The sequence below is a fragment of the Vidua macroura genome, chromosome 25 (assembly GCF_024509145.1).
Source record: "Vidua macroura isolate BioBank_ID:100142 chromosome 25, ASM2450914v1, whole genome shotgun sequence".
NCBI lineage: Eukaryota > Metazoa > Chordata > Aves > Passeriformes > Viduidae > Vidua > Vidua macroura.
In genome coordinates, this window is record NC_071595.1 from 7,461,561 (window position 1) to 7,487,864 (window position 26,304).

Below are 26,304 nucleotides of genomic sequence, written 5' to 3' on the forward strand. Positions count from 1 at the left end.
TCTGCCTGCAGAACATCTGAGGCTCTGGGTGAGTTGGAGTCCCCACAGCACTTGCTGGAGTGTGGGGGTGTGGTGCTGGGGTGGAAATACGCTGGTGAAGGCTTGGATTGCCAGTTTTGGTGTGTCAGGATGTGCCCCTGGTTACAGCTGGGGGATTCTGTTCATTGCCCTGTGGGGATGTGGGCACGGGGAGGAGGAAATGGGGATGAGCATGTGGGGATGGAGATGAGGATGAGGATGCAGGAATGGTGGTGCTGTGCCATAATCCCTGGGGATGACAGAGAGATGTGCTGTGTCTTTGGCAAGTTCAGAGGAGGGGGAACAATGCCCTGCACTCTGAGCAGCTCCTTGCAGAGGGTCCTTACACTGTGCCTGCCTGGAGGAGAAAGTGCCTCTGGAACCTGTGTTAGCACCGTCTGGGGGGGCTGCAGCAAACGCCTCCAGCTGCCAGGATTGACGTGGGATAATGCTTCATCCCAGCTGCCGAATTCCCTGTGCTGAAAGGGAGGGGGTCCACTGCAGCCCCAGCCCCAGCACAGGCTGGCCTGTCTCGGAGAACTGAGATCTTCTGGTGCACTGCAGGCTGGGGGCCTGGGGGCCTTTGCTGGTGGGGTGGAGAAGGGTCTCTGAGCTCTGAGTATTTCATAGGATCACAGAATCATGGAATAGTCTGTCTGGGAAGGGTCCTTAAAGACCATCCAGTTTCATCCCTCCCCCCTGGCGTGGGCAGGGACACCTTCCACTGGAGCATCCCCCGGCGAGGCAGGGCCCGTCCCGCGGGAGGGCCCGGGGTCGCGGCTGGCCGAGGGGAGCCGGGAGCGGGGCGGAGGAAGGATCCCAGCCCGGCCCCTTCCATCCCCCGCCGCTGCCGGCCCCGCTCGGAGCCAGGAAAATCCCAAATCCCATCGATCCCGCACCGCGATCGCAACTTTCCCACGGCCGGGAAGCGGCCGCCGGCCCCGCCGGAGCCCGCCCCGGGAGGGGCACCGGGGGGTCCCGTCCCGGCCGCGTCCCCCCCGCCCGACCCCGCCGCGCTCCGCCCCCCGCGGGGCCGGGGCGGGACCCGGGCCCGGGCGGAACCCGCCGCCCCCCCTGCCCGCGCCCAGACGTCCCGGCGGCGGCGAGCGGGGAGCCGGGAGCCGGGATCCCACCGCCCCATGGCCCCGGCCGCGGCGGCGGAGCCCAGCGCCCGCCGCCCCCGGGGCACCGGCCCTGGCCCCGGCGGGAGGCGCACGGCTCGGCGGCCGCCGGTGAGTGCGGGCACGGGGGGACGGCGGGGGGGACACGGGCACGGACACGCGGCACCGGCCGTGCGCATCCGCATCCGCATCCACATCCACATCCACATCCACATCCACCTCGGGCACACGGAACCCGGGCGGGATGCGCGGGACGCTGAGCACCCCCGGACACCCGTGGGCAGGCACCGGGCACCCACAGGCAGGCACTGAGCACCCCCGGACACCCGTGGGCAGGCACCGGGCACCCACAGGCAGGCACTGAGCACCCCCGGACACCCGTGGGCAGGCACCGGGCACCCACAGGCTCTGCGCACTGGGGGGCACCAGGCACCCACGGACACGATGTACCCACAGGTACACATCTGCTCCCACAGACACCGAGCGCGCACGGGGACACCCAGACACGCACACGGACACGCACCACACACGCACAGCCAGCTGTGCACAGATGTGCACGCACACTCTTGTGCAAGCCCACACAGAGGCACACACATCTTCACACAGCCAAAACCCGGGAGCTGAGCAGAACTGCCCAATCCCAGCACTTTTTGCAATTCCCGAGGCTCCTGGCAGAGGAGTGGGGTGAGGAGTAGCCCCGCAGCTGATCCCCACGCAGGGTTTGAAGTAGACACTTGAGAGAGAAGTGGGTGGAAATTATCCCAGTAGGTCCTGGAGTTTGGGATCGAGAGGGCCTGTGTGCACAAGGGGCTGAGCTTTATAGCATGGAGGGGTCAGAGACCGCAGCCAGACCCACTCTGTCTCACCTCTAGGTGGGTTTGGATCCTTGCTCATGAAATCAGCGAGATGTGTCTTTTGCAGGGTAAAGAGCAGGGGAGATGGGGGTTAAAAAGCTGGGAGTTAAGAGTGATACCAGCTGGGAAAACAGCTGGGAACTTCATTGCTCGCAGGCCGAGTGGGATGTGGGCCTGTGGAGCGGGAGATGGGATCTGTGTGTCTGTACCCCCTGGATAACTTGGGGAGCAGGGAGGTAGCCTCTGGACTCCATCCTTCCATCCCATCCCCTCCCTCCATGCTGGCAGGGATTTTTTCAAAGAAGCAGCAGAAGGCAGAATTTCTGCCAAATTCAGAAAGAGTTTGGTCCTAATTCCCTGGAAATCTCAGCCTATGGATTTTTCTTTTACTCTCCTTCCTTTTCTCGTGGCTGTGAGGATTTGCAAGGTGCTTGGCCACAGCCTGCATCCTTGGGTGCCCTGCCACCCCATACCACTTCCCAGAGGCAAGAATTCTCCCAGGAAATCCCCCTGAGCCCCTCACTCCTCCCCCTCCTCCAAGTGAGCAAAGAGCTCTCTCCATTTAAATTTAGTCTGCATTATCTTGAATTTGGATTTATTAATTATTTGCATCTGGTCCCTATCAAAAAAGTTGAGCAATGCAGATGTCCTGATTTCAGCACTGACTTGAGGGAGAAACACCAAATTTGTGGATTTTCATTGTCTCCTTAAACAATGGCCTGTCAGAAGCAGCCAGGAATTACAATCACGCTCCCATCGCAGGGGTCTGACATGTCAGAGTTAAGCAACATCCAAGTTGCGTGAGCTCCTCGCCATGGATGACTGCAGCTCATTTCCCAGCCGTGGAGATTAGTCTAATTAGCAGAGCAAATCTGGGTAAGGCAAGCTCTGATAATTAGTAATCAGTGGGATGTTTCCACACACTTTCTCTTGCCTGAGGGTTAGAGAGGCGTTCAGAGCATGGCCCCATTTTTTAGGAGCAGGGAGGAGTTTGGGGAAGTCAAGGTGAATGGAGCTGGAGCTACTGGTGGTACTGATGCCTCTCACTCCTCACGTCCCATTTGCCCATCAGGACCCTTCTGCCGGGGGTCAGGCACAGGGCGGAAAGCAAAAGGAGAGACCCGTGTGTCCCCAGATCACCCCAGCACCATCTTCCCCTGGATCATACTGCAGGTGACAGTAGTGGCCTTGGTGGCTCCTGGGACGTGTGACCTGATGATGGGAGGCAGGCACGCTGCTTCTCCACAGCCCGGCCAGGTGTGGGGGTGATGCCCCTGTTGATAGTTGCTTGGTGCAGGTGGTTTTGTGTTAAACCCTCCTGATCCCATCCTTCCCCTGGGAAAACCAAGGTCTTCGTGTTGCGGAGAGGGGAATCAGGGGCACTTCTGACCTTTGGGTTGTCAGTCCCAGGGTCTTCAGTGCTGCAGCAAAGGTGAAAATCTGTCACAACCCCAGTGAGACTCCCTGTCCAGGACCAGAAGGTGACTCCTGCTGGGAAGGGGATAATCCTTCCCATGCTGTGGTAATTAGCATTACTGAGTTTATATGGAAGTTTCAATGAGGGAACTTAATTAATTGCGGTTGATTAATGTGTGTCCCCAGCTGGAGCCATGGATTTTGTCACCGCATTGGGAACGCTTGTGTCAGGTTCACACAGGGAGGTTTTATTCCTTGGGAATGAGCCCAGGGGAGGCTCGGACTGGGAGCTGCCAGTGGATGCTGGGATGGTGACAGTTTGCTCCTGCTGGGAAACCCCCAGAAATGTCTGGCAGATTTTTCTCCTGTTCCCTCTCTCTGGAGCCCTTTATGTGTAGCCAAGGAGGGGAACTTGAGGTGAACTCAGAGAATTAGGGAAGGAGGAGGCACTGCACAGGTGGGATATGAGGGCTCAGACCACCCCGAGTAGCCAGCATGAGGGGTGCAGCATGCACTGGGATCACTGCTGCTCCCCTGCGGGCCTTGGCTTCAGTCTCCAGCAGCCAGGATGGGAGTGGGACAGGGAGGGAGCTGGTGCCTGGGTACTGCTCCTGTGGTCGCCTCCTGCCCCGTGCCGGGGGCGGCGTTGGAGGTTGGGCTGAAAAGGAGTTATTTTTAAGCAGCACATCTCAGTGCAGACTGTCATTCCCATTCTCCATACCTTCCCTGTGGGTGGGAGAACCGGGGGGGCTCCGGCAGCTCGACACAGCCTCATACCCAGAAGGTCTTGGCTGCCTGGATCCCCTTTCCTTGTGGAGAGGGATTTGGGGGAGCTCAGCCACTAAGGGCTTGGGTGTCATAGGCTCCCCAGGGCTTGGATGAGGCAGAGGGGGCTGGGCTGTGCTCCCTGGTTTGGGGTCTCACCCATCACTGTGGCCTTTAGACACACTGCAGGCTTTGCTGGCTGATTCAGCAGCAAATTGCAAAATCAGTTTATTCCCAAAATGAGGAGAGCATCTTTAAAGTCACAGTACTTTAGGAAAAGAAAAAGAAAACAGAGGTGGTTTCTGTTTGTTGGGCATTTCTTGGGTGTTCATTACAGCCAGGGGTGCTCCTGTGCCAGCTCCCGGGGTGATGCCCTGCACAGGACCTACAGGATCCTGCATCCAGGGTGGGATCCTGGGTGCAGAATGGGATCATGCCCCGTGGCTGGGGAGCACAGCCTGGGATGAGGCATGGCAGCAATGGGAACACTCTCCCTAGGGAGATGCTGGATTCCCTTCTGTGTGGTGGATGCTGTCCTGCAGTGAAGCCCTTTCCAGGTACGAGCCAAGGAAAAGAAAAAAGCTCCTGGAAGGATAACTGGCAAGAGGGATAAACCTCAAGGGGAAGGCCCTCAGAGCTGCCTGCACTTGGCCCTTCTCCATATGGCATTTCTGCATCTCCAGCCCATCACTGAGCTGGGTGGCACCTCCTGTGGCACAGGACTGGAGTGGCACTTCCAGACACCATTACAGCTTCTCTTCCCTCAGCCAGAGGGAGATTTGGAGGCCATTTCTGCTTTTTGATAGCCTTTGATGTTGGAAATTCAAGCTGGCAGTGTGGTCGTGGTAGGGGCAGAGCATCCCAGGGACACCCAGGGGATGTGAGGATCTGCCTGCAGGAGGGACCCTTCCCAAATTCTGCTTTACCACCACCCAGCTCTGCTGCTGTCAGATGCAATGGGATTTAGTGTCAAATTTTAGGAGAATCAATCTGCGAAGGCGGCCAGAGAGGATTGAGGTGGGAGGGTGGAGCCAGCAATGTGCCTTCGTGATGGGAGGGATTAGAGAAATATTTGGGTTTATTTTAATGTCAGGCTTATTGCGAGGATTGGGAGCTTAACCTGGCAGCAGAGCAGCGCTGATCCCGCTCCAGTACGACATTTACAGTTCCATGCTGTCATTCCTTCCCGCCGGGAATGGAAACCTCCGAGCTGGTCCTGGTGAGCCACAAATGCCTCCGGGCTGGACGGAGGTGGCCAGGAATGCCGAGCCACTGCCTGTCCCCAGCATGGCACCGGGCTGTCCCCGAGCCCCGTTCCTGTGCTCTGAGCTGTGTCTGACGCCGCTGCTCTAACGTGGGATTCATCCGTTCTCGGGAGCATCAGCGGCTGCAGGGTGCAGGAGGGAATGGTGGTGCTGGGTCTTGTATTTTTTTAATTTATTTTTTCTAAAAGGGTTATATAACCTTGGGGATTCTATTAATAAAAATAATGGTTTTGAACTCTGGGAACAGCCAGCCCCAGCAATGAGCAAGGAAATGCTCCAAGTTCAGAACACGGCAGCGGGCACATAAGGGACAGGCACTCTGGGCAGGAATAGTGGCCAGGGCTACAGAGGGTATTCCCCACCTGCAGCCAGATGGGTGGCATCTGCCTGTCCCTCCTGCCAGCACCTCTGTCCCTGTGCCCAGGGAAAAGGAGAGGAGGTGGGAAGGGGATTGTTCCAGCCCCAGTGTGGTCTGGACCCTGTGGATGTGGGGTGGGTGGGCACCTCTCATCCTCCTGTACCCATTCCCAAGCAGCCTGAGATGAATCCCAGACTGTATCCAGAGCAAAAGTGTGGTAAGAGCAGCCTGGTGCAGCCCAGGTGAACATCACCTAGACCCAAAGCATGGTCCTGGGTGGGATCCAAAGGATGCGTGGTCCTCACAGGCAGGATTTGGGAGGTGCTCACGGTCCTCACAGGCAGGACCCCAGTGAAGCTTGTTCTCCCCATGAGATGCTCTTTGTCCCCACAGGTGGGACACCAGGGATGCTCCTGGTCCCTGTGGACATTGGTCTTGATTCCACAGCAGGGGTTAGAGAGGTCAGAGGAACTGGGGTTAAGGAGGCATGGCTGAGGCTCCAGAATAAAACAGGAGGTGCGTGGTGTGTGTCCAGTGTGAGCTTGGGGTCGTGAGCTGTGGGGGTCATGTTCCCCCCAGTCAGTGTCCAGGAGCTTTCTCTTGCAATGTAGAGGGTCATTCTCTTCTGAATCCCTAAGTAGCCAGCAAGGCATTTAAAGGGTTTGCTATAAAAATTAAGAGAGTTTGAAGCAAAGATGGCAATTAGAGAAAATTGAGACATAACTTTAATCAGGGCATTTGGAGGCAAAAAGCCCACAGTCTTTGGGATGTGTTCAAGTGTTCAGTAGTTTCCCTTTAATACCAAAATATTTAAAGCCTCATTTTTCAGGATGAACATTACCTTGGGTTTATTGTGTTTCTCCCTTTGCCATGTGGGATTATCAACTTATTTTTCAGAAAGCCTTAACACTCCACTCAGCAGTGGCCTGGGGTTTGGTCTAGTTTGTTTGGGACTTTATTTTTTTTCCCCTTTAAATCTCCCTTACTCGAGTTGTCACAGCTTGACAGCCTTGTGCCAGGAACAAGCTGTCATCCTGGATCTCGTATCTTTAATTCCTTCCCTCTGATGCTAATAACACCTTTAAGATGATTAACTGGGGGAAAAAAAGTAGTATTTTTCTGCTGTTTGGATGCTGGTCACTGGATCTCAGCACTTCATTCATCTTGGGGAGCGAAATTGTAGTGATCACCCCTCTCCTCCTGCAGGGCTCTCCCTGCATTTCGTTTCTGGATTTGATTTGCTGAATATCCACGATTGTGTTGTCCAAATGCTTTTCTTGGCAGTTTAAGATGCTGTGGGGTAACAAGCTCCCTCCCACAGCATCCCTTGGCTGGGGGCCAGCCTGCAGCTCTCCCTGCTCACATCCCCTTTGGGATGTTCCTTTGGGAAGGGCCTGGGCAGCATTTCCATGCTGGCAGTGCTGGGAGACACAGGAGAGTGCACGGACACCCCATCCTGCCCCAGCCCCGCTGCCAGCCATGGCTGGGCATGCAGCACCACTCTGTGAGGACATGGATTCCTGTCAGCATGAGCTTATTTATGTTTTTAAAGATGATTTTGCTCTGGGACTTGTTCAAGGCCTGTTTTAGCTTCCCAGGGTTCCACTTATCCCAGGCACAATGGTGCCTGCCCAGCTGATGCTTCCTGCCAGTCTGGTCACCCGCTGTGTTGGGCAGCAGCTTCCACACCTTTTTGCTCATCTAGGAAATAAAGTTCTGGATAAAATGACACACCATGCACTGTAAATCCCTGTAAATCCCTAGATGTGGAGTTTTGTGTTGGTGTGTGTGAGGGTAGGATCCTGGGGATGCACTGAGCAGGTCAGAAGAAATAAGAGACAGCAGAAAATTGGGGAAAACACCTCTTTTAGCTTAAATTCTCCATGGATTGGTGGGTCCTGCCGTCTAGAGAGTGCCTTGATGTTGGTTTAGGTTTTTAGGTCCTGCTTGGATCATCACTCACAGGGCTCTAGGTGGTGTGGCTGTGTCAGACCTTTCATTTGAGTTTCCAGGTGCCTCAGTTTCCCCAGCAGATGAATAAATAGCCCCTTCCCTCACTGCTGTTGTGGTAGACTGGGGGTGGCACCTTCTGCAGGTGTTGCAGGACTGAGGCGACCCAGGACAGGTCCCTTAGGCTGCGATGCCAGCGATGGCTCTGTGCTGGGTGTGGCACAGCAGGGTCCCAGCTGTCCTCGCTTCCTGCGCAGCTCAGGGGTTTTAGAGGGGTGAGTTTGGGAGCTTTGGGAGCGTGGTTGGAAGGGGTGCCTCAGCCCTTCACTCCTGAGTGGGGAGAGAGAAGTGACTTGAGGAAAGAGGGGAGCAGTTGGGCAGAGCGAAGCTGCTTGTCCCTGCCTGGTGTAGCCTGTGGGCTCGGTGTCCTTGTGCCCCGGCATCCCCGTGCTCTCAGTGTCCCTGTGGAGCCCACGCTCCAGCATCCTGGGCACAAGGATCCCCAGTGATGCCTGCTCACCTTTTTCTCCTCCCATCGTGCAGGAATTGCGGCTGAGCCAGAGACGATGACTGCAGAGAGCACCGAATCCAACGTGCCCATGCGGGGACCCGAGCACGGAGGGCCCAAGGTGCCCGTGCCCCTCGTCCCAGCGCGGCGCCAGGGCCGCCGCCTGCGGCGCAAGCCCCCGACGGAGCCCTCGCCCAAAGGGCAGCTCCGCATGCGCTCGCCCGCGGGGGCCTTCGTTATGGTGGGCATCTCGGTGGTCCTGGTGGGCATGACCATTGCCGTGGTGGGCTACTGGCCTTACCGGGGATATGGGGGCACCGGGGCCAGCGCGGGGAACACCAGTGCGGTGGGGGACACGAGGAGGGAGGTGGCGGCTGGGCGCCACATGCCCCACAGTGAGAAGCTGAAGCTGATCGGCCCTGTCATCATGGGCATTGGGCTCTTCATCTTCATCTGCGCCAACACGATGCTGTACGAGAACAGGGACATGGAGACCCGGCAGCTGATGCAGAAGGGGCTCTACAGCCTGGCAGTGGGCCTGCCCGAGGGGACCGGCCCCGAGGATGGGCACTGCCAGCATGGGGACAGCCAGCCCTTCCCCAAGGCCAATGCTGAGTGCTTGGAGGGCTGTTACCAGGTGGACCTGTCCTGTCAGCCCTGCCCCAGCCCTGGCAGCAAGTGGTCTGACTGCTACGGCCCCGGCCGGCTCCAGGCCATGGCCGAGCTCCTGCAGCACCCGGCGGCTTCCCCTGCGACCTCTCTCCGCAGCCTCCGCTCCACCGAGGTCAACCTGAGCCTCCCGTGCCACGCTGGAGCCGAGTCCCTCCTGTCCTCGGCCGTGGGGGCCTTGACGCTGCCCATAATCAAGCTCAACAACTGCTTGCTGGATGGGGCAGCACGGGGGGCCGATGGGAGGGCAGAGAGGGGCTCTGCTGAGCATCCCCCCAAAACACCACAGCTCTCCCGGGCTCCGCTTTCCATTGGTGACAGCACCGCACTCTGCAGCCAGGGTGGCCGTGGTGGTGGTGGCCACGTTGTCATCAGCGTGGATACCAGCTGTCCCGGTGCAGAGCCGCTGGTGGAGCTCGGCTCCGACGTGCACCTCCACACCCCGGGACACTCCAAATCCCTGGACCTTGGCCGGCCGGGGGTGCTGCTGGTGGCCCCCATCAAGGACCGTAAGAACCGGAGCTGGCCTCGGCTGGACCACGTCAGCCTTGTGGGCTACGCCAAACTGGAAAGTACTGGCGAGTCCTCAGACCAGCTGCTGGAGCCCAGCGAGCCCCCGAGCCGGGGCGAGCCCCTGCCCAGCTCCTGGGTGGTGGGGATGGAGCAGGGCACACGGGTCTGATGTTCCCAGCACCTTTGGGGACCGTAACATCCCAGTCCCTCATCCTGGCCCCCAGCACCCACCAGCAACCCCAAAACCCCACATCCAGGAGGGGTTTGGGGGCGGCATTTTTAAGCCAATGCCAAGAGGAAGGTCCTGACCCTCCGCTCCTGGGTGAGGACTCGCCTAGGTGGGATGTCCTGCCGGCTGGATGCCCTTGGCCTTACAAGCCCTTCTCCTGGTGGCTTTTCCAGAAGAGTCCTCGCTTTGAGACCCCACACAAATGGTGGGATAGGGACATGGGGGCAGGTGAAGCCCCACCAGGTCCCACAGCACTTTATCTCAGCAGGGTTGGGGTGGGGAGATGCTTTGGGGGGTGATGTCCTCTTATCCAGCCTCAACCCACCAGAAAATTTGCTTAGCCAGAGCACGTCGGCCCAACGGGGCTATTAAATATTATCTGGATGCCATGTGGTGCTGCCTTGCCTCCTCCTCTGGCCTGGGATGCTTGGGAGGGGCAGTGCCTGCAGCAGTCTGTCCAGAGGGGCTGTGAGGCCTTGTGCCCCCACCCAGACTCCACTGAAGAAGGAATGCTCCATAACCAGCTGCTCAGCATTCATAGGATGAGGTGATAAGTACAAGGTTTGGGGTTTTTATGGAGAGAAGGGATGTAGAAGGTGCCCAGGGAGTTGCAGGCAGCGAGCCAGGTGCTGCTGCCCACCTGGGGTGCAGCAATTCTGCGAGCCTCTCAGTGGATCTGGGTTTGTTTGTGCTGGTTTTTGGTGGGATGGAGGATGCAGGTGGTGGGAGGAAGGATGTGAAGGGGCAGAGAGGTAGGGGAGTGTCAGTGCTGTTTTTGCCAGGTGCTGTTTGGTGCTGTTCTGTTACTTTGTGCCTGTTGGATGCAGAACAGGAGCTGTATGGGATGAGGCCAGAGAGGCAGCCTCAGCACTGGGATAGATTTCTGGAGAAAAGGGAGCTGGGGGTTCATCCCATCCCTTCTTACTCCCTCCAGCTCTCCCTTGGGCAGGAGGAGACCCGGGGTGCCAGGGCATGTGGAAGGATGGATTGGAGCGATGGGACAAGGACAGCTCTGCTCTCCAGCAACTCGGGAGGCTTTAAAATGGCTGTGGCAGCCTAGATGAGATCTTTGCCTTTTGCCTTTCCAAAACCGGGGCCTGTTGGGTGGCTGTAATCTCTTTTATCTGTATGAAGTGTTTGCAGGAGGGGTTATTCCTGTCTCTGCTTCTCCTTCTCTGGTCTGAAGTTAACACAGAGTGTCAGACCTTGCAAACTTTGGGAACCACATCCTTCTCCAGATCAAAGTGTCTTTTCTTCCCCAGCCCCACCTTCTCCCAAAAAGCTTCTCCCAAAGCACTCCCCACAGTGCTTTGATGGGGGGTGTTCTGCTTTACAGGGAAAAGCTGTCTGTTTCCAGTGCCAACCCTCCCAGAGAGCTTGGATGCAGCTTCCTCCGTGCAGGGACCGGAGATGGGACAGACAGCTGCAGTTTGGGCCCAGTTGCATCCCAAAGGATTCTCTGGGAGTGATACCAGCCCAAGCTCAGCTATTTATTTGGCTGCTTAATCTCAACATTATTCAGGCACTGATTCAATGCAATAAACAACAAGAAAAAGTCACCATTGGGGTCTGCCCTGGAGCAGCATCCCAGGGGAAGTGCCAGAAGGTTTTTGTCCAAAAATAACTTTTTACTTGGGCTTAACCATCTGCAGCCAGAGCTAATGCTGGGCCCTGGGCCATGCTTTGGGAACTGGCAGCAAGAAACTGAAGCCCAAAATGCCACAAGGAGCTGCACGAGAAGCTGCTGGGGGTGGTTTTTTTTAAATTTTTCCCCTTCAGTTTCTGGCTGAGGCTCAGTCTAACTGTGGGAAATGGCTGGATCACAGGGCAACCTGCCTGGACCATGTGCCTGCACCAGCATCATCCTCCTGCCCCATCCTCCTCCTGCCCTATCCTCCTTCCCAGCTCAGCAGCATCATCCAGGAGAGGCATTTCTGAGTCACACAGGGATCATTTCAAAACACAAAGCAGCTTGATTAATTAATCTGGCAGGGTGAGAAGCCCTGTGCCTTCTCCAGGGAAGAGCAGCATCTGTGCATCCCTCATCTTCAGCTCCGTCTGTGGACACTGTTCCCAGAGTATTTGTGGGATATTAGCAGTGCTGGTTTCAGTGGATGGATGCCATGTATGCTGTCCTCACGGTGTTCTGGGAATGAACTGGGCAGGGTGAGGTGGGTTAGAAACAGAAATTAAAAGATCCTGGATGGATCCCTCCGTTGACTGCTTGGCTGCAGAGCTGTGAAGTGGAACAATCCTGGAAGCCCTGGAGATGTCACACTGCACAGCCTGTGAAGGGCAGTGCTTGGTAGTACCTTCTGTCCTACTTAGGAACAGGCTGGACACACTATGGACTAAATATCCAGCTGTTGTCACCCCCATGGTATCCCACCCCAGGAGGTGGCCACTGCAGGAGGAGATTCCTACCAACAGAAGGGGTATTTCATCATAAACATCAGCAAAGAAAATCGGGGGTTTGTCCCCAACACCAACATGTCCAGGCTGAGGAGGGCTGAGCCCAGGGGTCCCTTGGACCAGAGGATGGAGGCCGGAGAGACCAAAGGCAATTGCAGTTATCCCCCACCACCAAGAGACCTCTCAGCCGGTGCATGGCTACAGGACAGCTTAGTTTGGGCCAAAAATGGATAAAATTGGCAAAATGGATTGAGGGAACCACTACCACAGGCTGTGTGTGGGAGATATGCCCTGGGGAGGTGCAGACCCTGCCAGTGGTTGTGAGAGGGTCTCTCATGCCCAGGGACAGCCCAGTAGTGCCAGTGGGTCTCCAGATTTGCTGCTGGTTCACCTCTGTCCCCAGAGAGCACAACACCCACAGCTGGGGACAATCACTCCCTGATATTGCTCAGCCGTTGGCTGGTTTGCAGCTCTTTCTCCTCTTCTTCCTCCACCTCCTCCTCCTCTCCCCACAGTGGGGCAGGTCACAGCCATGGATCTGCTTGGCTGGAGTGCCCTTCCTTACGATTTAAGGTCTGTGGGAAGGCGAGGGCTCTGCTCCCAGTGTGCACTTGCAGTACAGCCAGGAGTGAGTGATCCCGGCCGTAAATCTCCTGCCGAGGTGTCGGGAAGATGACGCGTAGGGGACAGTGTGACCTGTGCTGGGTGAGTGTGCCTTTTTTCCTCCATGGCTAAAGAGGACCGGTGGGATGGGTGCAGGTGTGCTCCCCAGGTCTGTAACACCCTGGCCCTTTTGGCAGGGGGCTCATTTCTGTTGCTTTATTTTAAAAAAGGGCAAGAGTGTGATACAAAATGCCTCTCTGAATGAATGAGCCAGCACTGAGCCAAAGGCACCCATCCTAGTGCTTCCCGGTACCCAGGGGAGCTGGAACAGGGCTGGAGCTGGGGTGGGGTTGGGAGTAGTTGCTTAATTTTTTTTTTTTTTTTTCTGTGGGTTTGGGAGCATCCTGTATAGGTTTGCTGCCACCCAAGGCTCTGCACGTTAATCCTACTGTAGAAATGTGCTGAGCAATGTGGGATGATTGCCCTGGGGCTGGTCCTGAGTCAAAAGCCAGAGTTCCCTCAGTGTTGTCAGCATCCACAGGATGTGTCCTGACAGCTGAGCACTGGCATGGGGCTGGAGCCCAAATCTCTGGGGCTTTGGCTTGGAGCCCATCAGGGACCACTGCCCATGCTGGGGGCAAAAAACAAAAGATACCCATGAATCTGCAGGAGTCTGCACTGGTGCTTCCCTGGGTGGTTGGGGACGGAGCAGGGGTGAATCTAAGGCCATTGACCCAGCTGCTGCAGGACCTGAGGTGATTCCCCACCTGGTTTTGGCTATTCTTTTGTGCCTCAGTTTCCCCAGTGATGGAACTCAGAGCTGAGCTCAGTGTGTCCAACCTGGCCCATTGCCAACATAATTCCTCCCCTTTCAATCCTGTTTATTTCAGACCCTTGTCTCTCCCAGCTGGAAGGGATGGAGTCACCCTGCTGCTGCCTGGCTCCCGCAGCAATTCCCCCTGGAGCCCTGAGGGCAGCCCTGATACTCCAGGAACACGACTGGCTGCTGAGCCCCAAAACCAGGAGGAACAGCCTAAAAATAGCCTGGGCTGGAATAAGCTGTGACTTAGTGGGAACTTCTCCTGATGTGACAGCTGCTTCTCCAGGCTGAGTTCTGAGATGGAGACATGAGGAAGGACCAGGGATGGGTGATGAAGGAAAGCAGCTTTTGTGGTTTCTTGCCACAGGATGGGACCTCCAAGACAGTCATTGCCTTTGGTGTGGAATCTGGGGCCTGGGGTGGGAGTAGGGCCACCCAGGAGCGCAGACTTGGCCCGCCGGGAGCTGCTGCTTCCTGCACAGCTGGGACAAGGGCTTGGGGTATTGATTTATTTGCATCTGGATTGCCATGGTATTTGCCTATTTTCCCTAGCTGGTAGCCAGGCAAAACGCCACAAGCAACATTACCACACCCCCTCCTGCTCTTGCTGTGAGGTGGATAAAGGCACCCTGAGCTTGGGACACTCACCCAGAGGGGCTTTGGGGAGCTTTAAGGAAAAGCCTTTCCAGTCTCCTGGGACGGCCCCAGACTGCTGAGCATTGAGGTGGGTGTTTGCTGTCTCTGTGCTTGTACCCTGGGGAAATAAGATGAGGACACTTTTCCCCTGGGCATTGTGGATGGGGTTCCAGCGTCCCCTGTGCTGGAGTGTCCCTTCACTAGCAATGGCAACACTCCTGCCCAGCAAAGCACCATGGTTTGGGTGGATGGGCAGTGTGGGACCATATCCCTGGTGCCACTGACGTCCCTGCAGTGTCCAGGACAGGGATGTGGAACCACATCCTTTGGGAACCATCAGCCCCATGTCCCCTCCTGCGGGAGTCCCAAGGCTGATGATGGTGGTTCTGCCAGGACACACTGGGACCCACAGGAGCTTGACAGAGCTTGGAGCTGCTCCCCAGGTGATGCTCAATAGGACCAAAAGTGGGAGCAGGTGATGATGTCTTGGCTGTTGAGCAGGGGACTGACATCCCAAAGTGCAGCTAAGCAAAGGGACTAAGCCATTTCTTGGCTGGCTGTCTGCAGACGTGATGTTTTTGGGGCTGTGCTTTGTAGCCAGCCATGACCCCTCACACCAGTGCGGTCTGAAGGTGCTGGGACCTCCCCAAGCCCCAGCTCCCTGGAACAGGGCTGTTTTCAGCATGACCCTGCCAGGCTGGGGGCAGAAGCCTGGAGGTAACAGGACCTGGCTCTGCTGCAGAGCTGAGTGAGTCATGCTGCTGTGACACTTACGGGAAAGCAGCTCCAGTGGTGGCAGGTTCCCAACTCTCCAGGGTCAGGTTCTGAGGCTCCTTGGTAATTTTGGCTTTACAGGACACTGAGATTTAGTACTTGGAAGCAAACTGTCCAGGGTCAGGGTGGAAGCAGTGATGGCTGTCTGGAGCAATGGGAATTCACATGCCACGTGCCACCCTTCTCTTTCTGCCTGTTAGGGAAACCGAGGCACAGGGAGGTACCACACCAGCCCCTGGGCTGCCCCTGCCCCCAGAGAAGCTCTTCCCAGCCGATTTCCAGTCTCCAGCTGCCCTAACTGGGCCATCTGGTTCTTGTTCTCTGTCAGGCCTACAGCCAAGATGCCCTGTCAGCTTTTTATGCCTTATTTCTGTCCCTCCTAAAGCTGCTGCAGCCAGAAAAAAAATTAGGACCAAAATATCGATGGATTTCACTCCAGTTGAGTCACACTTACTTAGAGTTGGGCAGCAGCTGCTGAGCACACGCCTCACCTGGGCTCACCACAAATTCTACAACTCAAAGGAAGGTTTTATATCAAGTGATGCTTCTTTGGGGCAAACTGCAACTCTGGGAATTGCTTCTGGCCCTTCTGGGGGCTTTGGTCCCTCATGTGACCACAATGGGAACTGTTTAAAGGGTCTGAAGGCACCAAGAGTGCAGGGAAATGTTGGCCCTGGGCTGGGAGAGCTTTGACACCATTGTAGCTACATTTAGGGGCTTTGGTTTAGGCTAGTAAAACCAAGTCACCACAAAGCCAGGCTAAGGAGAGAGACCTGGAGGAAGGTGAGAAGGAGGAAGAGAATTCAGTGCCAGGGAGAGAGTTTTGTTTGAAGATTTATTGAAAAAATGCAATACAAGAAGCAATACTGAACACTTAGGTCTGCCTAAACACTATGGCAACTTTCCCTTTGATTCACTATGAAAATCCAAAATAACAGCTCCCATTACTAGTTGATCTAGAAAGTTTTGCCAACTTTAAAAGTTCCTATTTTTATAAAGAGTGTAAATGCCTAACCTAGACAATTCACAATTGCCTTAAAAAATTTACAAAGCTCCTTCATCTTCTCAACTAAATAATTTATTTTTTTGTTTTTACAAGTTTCATCTCTAAGGCTGGGATGCTACCACCTCTTAAGGTAATTGTACAATTAGGAAAATCAGCAAACCACAGTTTATTAAAACCAGAAATCAGTCAGTCCTTTGCTAACACATCTCTGTTGGTCAGGGATTGCTACTGGGCAACCGGAGCTGCCATTCCAGTTTAATGGAGAAGAACAAGAGCTCCTTGCCTTCCTTTCTATAAAAACATTCATTCATATATAAATAGCTTCCATATAATGCATATTATACAATCAAGACAGTCTCTGGGTGAATTTGTGGAGTGGGAAGAGCTGGGAACATTCATATAAATAGACCTTACTTAGCTGGTTTGTCCCTAGAGCTGACACAGCACGCTCAGAGCCAAGGATTTTAAATCCCACCAGAGGTGGAAGGGGAGTGGGCAGCTCCACCACGGCCTTGGCTGAGGGTGAGAGAAGCTTCTTCTGCTTTTAACTTTTATCTTCTTCCCAGGCTCCTGTCCAGCTCCTGGGCTCGGGCACCGTGTTGGCAGGAGTGGGGCTGGAAACCCCTGAGGTCAGACAGCAGGCAGTGGCAAAGGGCACATGAGGCCATGACTTGTTTGAATTACTCCAGGAGAAGCACGAACTCAGCGGGGGCAAGTGTGAAAATGGACAACCTGGAAACAGCCACCCAAAATCAAAGGAAAAAAATAAAAATAGGGTTGTTCTGGTCCACAGGCCCTTTAACAAGGGACATCTGCAGCGACAGTGACCATATCCTTTTGGAAAGGAACAACCTCTCCTGCCAGCAGGTTTCTCACCCCAGAAATCCCCTGCGGTGTTTTGTCCCACTCACCGTGCTCAGGGCATGGGATGCCCCAAGGGAACACCCAGGGACCACAGTCCACTAAATTCTCCTGACAGCCAAGTGCCTTTGAGTGCTGTGCACAAACTTAATTTATCACACTGGCTCTGCCTGGTAAAGCCCAGAAATCCCCTCAGCCACTGCTTCATGTGCCCCTTCACTCCTCAGGTGTCTGTTGCAAGAGAGAAGGAAGGACAGAGTGGCAAAGAACTCAATTCCCAGAAAAAAGTCAGTGACAGAGAATGCTCAGCATGATGAGTGTTTAAGGCAAGCATTACCCAACTAAGTTGAGGACAGCAGAGACACAGACCTCTTCCAGAGCCTGCGTGGCAGAATAAGGAATGAATGGGCTTTTCAGACATGGATAGGAAGACTTCATCTCTGCACTGTAGCCCAGGACTCCCTAAATCCCCAGAGCACGATGCCCTGAGGGAGGCAGAGCATCTCAGGCACCAGAGCAGCCCAGAAGAGGCAGCTGCTGGCACGGGAAGGCTGGAGGCTGAGCAGGACCCAGGGCCAGCAAGGCTCAAATAGAGCCAAAATCCAGCAGCTCCAGCAGTGTCTCCAACCAATACTGGCAACTTAATTAAAATTGCACCTGAAGCTGAGAAGCTGCACCAGCCCCAGTGTAGTTCCAGGGCTGGTTGCAGCTAAACAGTGAAGTCATTGCAGCCTGAGCTAAATCCAGTGACTTCTGAAATACATGATTTAAATTTAAAACTGGAGAGCTTTTATCTTTATTGCCATTTTTTTCCCATCCTCACCTGAGGAGCAGAGCACTCCCTGCCCTCAGCTACCACTGTGACACACTGTATATATATATATATTTATACATGAAAAAAAAATCACAACCTCAAGTGGACTATAGTGTTCACAAGTGTCTGGGCAGACTCTTTACAGAGCTTGGTTGATTTTTTGCTTCTTGAATTTAAATGGTAGAAGGACAAACCAGGCAAGAACATTCCCATGAAGCTTAGAGAGCAGCAGTGGGAGCACATCCAGCCCCTGAAATCATGTTTTTCCATCACCCCCTCTGTGCTGGAGATGGCCCTGGGGGGTCTGTAAGCTCAGCCTCAAGATTTAGACAATCACCCTGATATTTCATTCCAGCAAGGGGGTCATGAAGCCAAATCCAGCCCCACAGGCCAGCGTGGAAGAGAGAATGTCAACACCTCCCATGTGGTTTGGTTCTATCACAACCAGCAACACCTGACACCTCCTAAAATTCCTTGTTCGGCCTCTCCAAATACAGCTTGCAGGCCTAGGAAGGATTGTCTAAAGGAGTTTAAATTAAATGATAGTAGGATACACACTATGGGAAATGAGTAACGTGTTCAGCTTTAAATAGCACTGTGAGGGGAGGAAAAAAACCCAACCCATGACTTACAAAAAAACCAAAAACCCCTCCCTAGTTTAAAAATCATGAACACATACAAGTTAAAAACTATGACATCGAAAAGCTCAGTTCCTGTGAATGCTGCACAAGCCTACCTTAATAGCATCCCGAGTCCAAACACCTTAAACACACACTTCTAAGGGCTTTTTAATTTAATGGCACCTAGAAAACACAAACGGGTGGGGAGCACTCGGCAGAGACACACGGGAAGAAGGCGAGATGCTATCACAGTCCTCTTAAAGCTCTAAAATTCACAGTATAAGATACTTGAAGCAACTTCCAGTATTCCTTAAATCTAGTCAACTATTCAGATGTGTGCATAGGCTACACCACAAAACCCTACTGTGATCACACGTCAGGGCTGGAACCCAGTGGGGAGGGAGCTCGGAGCAGCCCAGGGGTCGCAGCGGGGCTGGAGCTCTCCAGAGCTACAAAAATAAGCTAGAGGCAATGGGAAATGCTGCATGAAGTCTGACTCTTTAAACTGACTCTCCTGGAAGAAGGACCCATGGCTTTGTGAAGGCGCACACAGATCCCGCACTGGGAATATGCATGGAACAGCTCCGTTATCCCTGACGAGGCAGAGGGAATACAAGTTAAAACAGGGAGCCCTGGAGCCCTGTGAGGTGGGATTCTGTGTCTGAAGAGGCTTTGTGTGAGAGGGAATGCAAAACTGAAAACCTGTAAAAAATATTAGAAATATTTTAGAAGTTAGAAATATGGCATATCTCTGTCGCAATAGATATAAAAAAAAGAAACCAACAAAACAAAACAAAACCCTATATCCAATAGGATCTAGTGGACTCTGGAAAAATCCCAAGTAAAATGTCAAAGCGCAACTCTTAATAAATGATATTCATGTCTCTGAGTGTCAAGTCTGAAATCCGAGGTCTTTGTGCTCCAGGTAGTTTCTTGGTAGTTTTGCTGGGTTTCTTTTTCCTGGTGGTGTAGCGGGCAGGAACATTTCCTAGCAAGAGAGGAAGATGATAAGTTGCACCTACCAACAGCAGCATGCTGGAGGAGACAGGAATCTGCCTCCCTGAAGTGGATGAGAACTGAATTCAGGTGAGTTACCACCAGTAGCAGGTCAGAGGTGCCTAAAGGGGACCTAGGAGAGTGACTTTGCACAGGGGTCTGGAGCAACAGGACAAGAATGTCAGAGGGCAGGGCTGGATGGGATATTGGGAAGGAATTTTTCCCTGGGAGGGTGGTGAGACCCTGGCACAGGGTGCCCAGAGAAGCTGTGGCTGCCCCTGGATCCCTGGCAGTGTCCAAGGCCAGGCTGGACAGGGTTTGGAGCATCCTGGGATAGTAGAAGATGTCCCTGCCCATGGCAGGGCTGGGACTGGATGAACTTCATGGTCCCATCCAACCCAAACCATTCCAGGATTTTGTGATCAGTGGTATGGGGCAGAATGGCCTTTAAAGCACTGAGGCACAGCCAGAGCTCCAGGATTCCTTTAGGAGCTCCTTCCCAAACTTAAAAAAATGCAGGAAACAGGATTTCCAGGCAAGCTTGGGGTCCAGCTCGGGGGTTACTGGGCACTAATGTGGGCAGGGGTCTATGCAGCACCTACAGCTGCTCCATGTGCTCCCAGCACATCATGGATATTTGGGAAGGCAAAGTAGCTTCATGGCAGGAGCTGTGTAGCTTTTAAACCATTTGGGCTCATTTCCACAGGATTAGTCTGTCTGTGACTGCCTCATCAGCCTCCACGGATCTAAGAGGAACAGCCTGAGCAGGACTCGGCAGAGAACAATGATCATTTTACTTCACCTCTGACCCTATTTACCCAAATCTCCTGTGCACTGAGATCAGTCACCCCTGCCCCCATCCGAGGTGGTCTCTTTACTCACACAGCCCAACTACTCCTCTGCAATCTCGGTCTCCTGGTGCACAACCACTTTGGTCACCGACATGTCTGGGTGCTGCTCCTTGGCAGCCTTGATCGCCTGTGCCAGGACCTGAGGGACAGCATGGGAGAGCACGGGTTAGAGCATGTCAGAGTGTCAGAGCATGGCATCCACCATCCCCAGGGGCACAAGAACCTTCTTCTAACTCCAGGGTGTAAAAAGGAAAAACAGATGCACTTGATAGAATTTCAGGAAAATTACAGTCACAAGTTGGGAGGGACCCACAGGGATCATCCAGTCCAGTCCAGGCCCTGCCCAGACCCCAAACAACCCCACCCTGGGCATCCCTGGCAGCGCTGTCCAAAGGCTCCTGGAGCTCTGGCAGCCTCGGGGCCATGCCCATTCCCTGGGGAGCCTGGGCAGTGCCAGCACCCTCTGGGGGAAGAACCTTTCCCTGAGCTCCAGCCTAAACCTCCTCTACCATAGGGAGCAGAGATCAGAGCTGCCCCTCGGGAGGAGCTGCAGACCCCACTGAGCTTTGCCCTCAGTGTCCTCTGCTCCAGCTGAACACACAGAGTGCCCTCAGCCACCCCCTCTACGGCCCCTCCTGATCCTTCCCCATCTTCAGAGCTTCCTTTGGAATCTCTCTAATTGTTTTAGGTCTTAAATTGTGGTGGCCAACACTGCCCCAAGGACATCAGCCACGCACTTTGGTGACTTTTAGTGCTATTACATTATCTCTGAAAGGGAAAGCACTATTTGAAGAATACCCCCACCTCTCCACTGCCCCATGGCAGAAGATGGATGAGAGCAATTAAGCATAACCTGCTTATTCTTCCAGCAAGTGTGATAGGCACATCTCAGACATTTTCTGTTGGAGTTAATAAACTAGATCTTGTCATAAGAATATTTTCCACCCCCATGATACTTGTGACTAAATTTAAATTCAAAGTATAATTCCCTGATGACAAAATCATCACTTCCAACACATGCAAGAGGCCAATGAGGCTGAGTCATCAGAAAGGTTTCATATAAAGCCAAAGAGATGTAACGCAGGTGCTGAGTGCTCTGAAACTACTTCTGGCACTACAGTATAGCAATAGTGCTTCAAAGTTATGGGAAAAGGAATGCAGATCAGCCAGATGTCAAAGAAAACTTTTATTTCACATTTTTATGGATTTTTAAAAAAAGCCTACAACTGTCTGAAACAATTCTGGAATCAAAACTTTGCTGCTCATCATAGAATTCAGCTTTCCTGGCTCAGCTGCTTAATGTCAAAAAGGAATTTATTACTGATAGAATCATGGAATGGCTTGGTTGGAAATGGACCTAAATCCTCATCCCATTCCACCCCCTGCCATGGGCAGGGACACCTTCCACTAGACCAGGTTGCTTTAAGCCCTGTCCAACCTGGCCTTGAACATTTACAGGGATGGAGCAGCCACAATTTTTAAAAATACAAACTTTTATCTCTACCCCAGTAAAGTTTCCCTGGTTCATTTTTTGGTGACACTGTCTTTGAACGGGCAGCCTGACTGATTTTTGCCAGCTCTGGGAAACTCTTTTGGATCATATCCATACTCCTACCTGGTCATGGTCTACATCTGCATCTCCTGTGATGACAATCCTCTTCTCAATCCGTGTCTCTGAGATGCCACCTTTCACAGTCTAGAACAGAAGGAAAAGCTGCTGTTAGTGTAAAAGTACAGAGGCGTTTGAGCTCACGGGGGCTGCCTGTCTAAAGATGGTATCCAAAAATAGCATCACCAAATAGTGCTGTTGTACCCAGCATTAGAGTCACAGGGGAAACTGCTGCTGCTCAAGGAAAAACTGTCAAAGAGTTATTCTTTATAGCTGAGCCAGGGAAGAGCTTCTCCTCACAGTACAGCTCTTCCTGCTGCCCCACAGGACAGTCAGAGTCCATGTCCAGACTGTGCTGCAATTAATGCACAATCCACAGATTTAACACAGGCGAAAATGAACCCTTTGTGCTTTGCTCCAGGTACTAATCATGTGTTTGAAAGGACCTTCCAAAAACTTTTTTTTTTCCTCTCTTTCATCCCTGCCCATCTCTCCATCAGGCTGTTGGTTGAATTGGTGTTTTGTGGTGCTCCCTGGTGTTACCTTGGTGATCTGGGTGGTGGTGGTGCTGCTGGTGGTTTCTGAAGTGATGGTCTGGGCAGTCAGCAGGATGCCAGGGTCTAAATCCCCATTGCCACCATCTGTCTGTGGGAAACAAGAACAGGCCATCAGTCCCTGAGCAGTGGGGACAGAAGCAAAGGCTCCACATGACCAGAGCCAGACAAAGGACAATTTGAGGACAGCAGCTCCATTGTGGACAAGACACAAGTCAACCTGTGCCTAAGTGCACAAGAGCTGGGCAGGTCTCTGAAAGCTCAAAGTCCCTATGCTTTAAGGCTGAAAAAGCACAGATCCTTCAGGGAGGACCTGTGACACCCCTCAGACCGGGGGCACTGGGATGTACCCAAATCTGAGCATGCTGCTGGCCCTGCAGTGCTGGTCATACAATCCATGCCTGAACCATGACAGGAGACCAACACAGACACCGATCCCAAATTCCACCTGCCTGCATCTGTGGAGATCAACAAAGCCAAGAGCACAATCTTATTCAGAAGGTAATTGTCACCCTTCCTCCTTCCTGACAACACCTTGTACATCCCTCACTTCATGCTCTGCAGAAGCAAAGAACGTCCACACATTTGCTGAAACAGGAATAACTTTTAGAGCTAGTTCTTGGATTTCAAGACTCAATCACTCAAGGTCTGCCAAAAATCCCAAACTAAGTCACTCTGGCCATGCTGTCCATGTCCCCACTGGGCAGCGTCCTTGCTCAGCACTGGGACAATATCTGGAATTACCACAAGGTGGGACCATTTTCCACAGTCTGGAAGAGATCTTATGGCACATCACATCCTGTGCACACATGGCTGACAGATCCCAGCCCTGGAGATCACTTTTCCTTTCCATTTTCCAGTTAGAGCAAAACTCCTCCACTCACCTACACACTTGCTGAAAGCCAGGGCAATGCTCACCACCATTGTCTGAATGATCTCTCTGGTGCTGCAGCTGGGAGGATGCAGAGCAGCCACAGCATTCCTTAGGAATCCCAAATTATACAATCATGAGATTCCTGCAGTCACTTCACTGCAACAGCAGAGCACAGGCTGCTGCTGACCACCGCAGTGATGGCAAAGCCAAGCTGACACAGACTCCAAAATTTCAAATACATGAAGAAAGGCTGGGAGGGATGGGGGTGTTCAGCCTGGAGAAGGTTCTGGGAGACCTTAGAGCCCTTCCAGGGCCTAAAGAGGCTCCAGAAGAGCTGGAGAGGGACATGGGACAAGGGATGGAGGGTCAGGACACAGGGAATGGCTTCCACTGCCGGAGGGCAGGGCTGGATGAGAGATTGGGAATCAGGAATTGTTCCCTGGGAGGGTGGGGAGGCCCTGGCATAGGCTGTCCAGAGAAGCTGTGGCTGCCCCTGGATCCCTGGAAGTGTCCAAGGTTGGACAGGGCTTGGAGCAGCCTGGGATAGTGGAAGGTGTCCCTGCCCACAGCAGGGGGCTAGAACTGGGTGAACTCTTAGGTTCCTTCAATCCCAAACCATCCTGCCATTCTGTGATTAAAACCTGTTTTAGACTGAGGATTAATTTTAACCTCAGCATTGAATCCATACCTGTATATCCTCTGCTTCATAACATTGCTCCACTAAGATTTTTACTTTCCAGTCACCACATACCCACTGAGGTTGCATTTTATACAAAACATTTGGTGTTTAACAACCATTTCAGTCTTGAAACCTAATGATGACCAAATAATTTATAAACCAAGTTCTGAAGAGGCATAAACAGCCTCTTTGGGTGATCTGGGAAAACAAGACAAGGCATTTATTGCAGAAAAAAAGGCCAACTCAGGTTAACTTTGTACAGAGAGAGCCACATCCTGACGCCACCACCAGCTGAAGATAAATTCTGTTTGCAAGCACATCTTGAAAAAATAATTACTCTTCAGGGATCGCAAAACCACTGCTCCTCTAAAAATATTTGATGCACCTGGAAATAGTGTCCACAGCATCAGTTAATGCCTGTGCTGCACCCAGACATGCAGAGACAGGCAGGTGCTGCTGTCTCATCCTGAGGATTCGGAAACAAAACGTTTACTTGGGTTTAATTAAGCCCCTAGGAAATTTATCAGAACACACCTTACCTGTGCAGCTTCATAGGTGATGGTCTTTGTCTCTGTGTGGACAATAGGGACTTCCTTTGTGGGAATTTCACTTTTGATGGCGCTGGACACATCAGAGATGGTGACAGTCTGTGTCTTCACTAGCGGGGGCTGTGAGACAGGGTTAAAAACATCTTGTAAACAGCCAGTTCCCATCTCCACATCCTGACTGGGCTGCTGGCAAGTGTTCTGACACTGATCTGATAAAAGTACTGTGGGAACCAAGGTCAGCCTGGAAATCTTTGGGTTTAAGTCTCTGGAACAACACACTGCTCTGAGGGCAGCAATGAGGCGTGAGGATTAGACAGGCAGCAAAATCCTCCAGCCCTTCCCCACACTGTGGACTCTGGTCAGCCCAAACCAGGCATTAAGGGTTTAACGGATGTGTCACAACACCACAGACGCTGTCTCCACTGATTCTTAACTTTCTAATTACCAGAAGCTCATTGCCAGTTGCCAGGAGAAGATGACCCTCACCTGCTGATGCCAGCGTCAGCATTAACACCAACCCTGGGCACACAAAGACTTTATCACAGTTGAGCAGCTTTATCCTGACCTCAAGAGTAATACTGTGTTATGAAAAATCCTCATCAAATCTTTAACTTTTATTAAATCAATGTCAGATAAAACAGGAAGAAAAATAAGGGTGGAGAGAAATCAGTTGTTCCAACACCTGATGATTATCCAGAAGAAGACAGAGTGAGTTCAGAGCCAGTGCTTTCCCAGAGAGCTCAGTTTCTGCCACCATCCCCAACCCTGCCAGATGCCACTGCGATCATCAGGGAGAAACAGGCATCTATTGAACCAAAAGCAACATCAACACTGGAGCAGGCAAAAATCCCTCCCACAGTGGGGAGCACAAAGGGACACACTGGACAGCACCTCAAATTTGCTCTGCTGTGCTGAGAGTCAGCTGCCAGTCCAGCTGGAGCCAGCACTCCTTAAGGAGCTAAAATTACATTATTTTTGAGCCTAAATATTGCCTTTTCATGGGAATGACACAAGATGCTTCAATCCAAGAAGAGCAAAGGGCATTGCACTGTGGCAACTGTATTTCATGCAAAGATAAATTGAAAGGGACTCGTATTTAATGCAAAGACAAATTGACAGTGGCTCATATTTAATTCAAAGATAAATTGAGAGGGGCTTAATTGCACTGACTGTGGGAGATTCACCAGCTCATTAGCTCCAAGCACGAGTCCAAGCCAAGCAAACCCAACTCCTATGCGTGTCTGGCGCCTGCTTGCTGCAGTGTTTGGGTTCCCACTCCAAAGGAAACCGGGGTGTGGGGTGCAGGAGCTGGGCTCACTACCTGGAAGCAGCGAATGAGCTCCAGCAGCCTGTTAGGAGCATCTGGGTTGGGACATTCGCCATGTGGCTTTCTAAAGGCAAAGCTGTCTTCACCATCCTCTGCCACCTCCTCCTCTCCTCCCCAGGGCTGCAGGGGAAGTGTGGCAGGGCTGGGTGGGGGCTCCAGCTCAGAGAGCTCCGAGTCCTTCTCCACATCCACACAAACCCCCTTTCCACATGTCAGGTCCTCCTCGCTGGCGGATCGGCTGGGAACCGCCTCCTCCTGCTCCTTCTCCTCCTCCTCCTCGCTGCTTAGGGAGGAAGCACCAAAGTGCCAGCTGGCAGAAGGCTGTGAGGCGGGTGGCACTGGAGTCTCACTAAAAACTACCGACTGCCTTGAGCCCTCCCACGCAAAGCCAGTGTTAAAACTGCTCCACTCTGCCACTGCAGCCACATCCTCTTGGGAGAGAAAGTCACTCATTTTCTAAAAAGAAATGGATAGACAAAAAAGGCCAGAGAGAGAGAGAGAGAGAAAGAGAGCAGGGAGTTAAGGAGAGCAGGAGGTCAGAAGGCATCAAGGCAAAACATCAGGTTCTTATCATATATCACATCTCCAGTAACACATGCAACAGTGGGGCTGGACACTGGAAAACCTCTGTGCTGTACCCAGTGCATTTACTGA

The 26,304-nt window shown here is 53.1% G+C and overlaps 2 protein-coding genes across 30 annotated transcripts in view; one reads left to right on the plus strand and one right to left on the minus strand.

Moving 5' to 3' along the window:
* Positions 1-1,130: 1,130 nt before the first annotated feature.
* TMEM200B (transmembrane protein 200B) lies at positions 1,131-10,055 on the plus strand. The gene is made up of 2 exons (XM_053999092.1): positions 1,131-1,250; positions 8,291-10,055. The coding sequence occupies exon 2, from the start codon at positions 8,314-8,316 to the stop codon at positions 9,604-9,606; it is 1,293 nt and encodes a 430-aa protein (XP_053855067.1). The 5' UTR covers positions 1,131-1,250; positions 8,291-8,313; the 3' UTR covers positions 9,607-10,055.
* Positions 10,056-15,732: 5,677 nt separating this feature from the next.
* The window catches only part of EPB41 (erythrocyte membrane protein band 4.1), a 95,601-nt gene continuing 85,029 nt past the window's right edge, over positions 15,733-26,304 (minus strand). For 16 of the 29 annotated variants that reach the window (XM_053998668.1, XM_053998667.1, XM_053998662.1 and 13 more), the window contains one exon: positions 24,451-26,106. In XM_053998668.1, coding sequence (XP_053854643.1) covers positions 25,555-26,106 — 552 coding nt within the window. In that variant the 3' untranslated portion in view covers positions 24,451-25,554. The other 13 variants (XM_053998687.1, XM_053998685.1, XM_053998680.1 and 10 more) reach the window with 4 other exon arrangements.

Excerpts from the sequence above, each read along its gene's own strand:
- TMEM200B (XM_053999092.1), top strand. The coding sequence starts at position 8,314 with ATGACTGCAGAGAGCACCGAATCCAACGTGCCCATGCGGGGACCCGAG.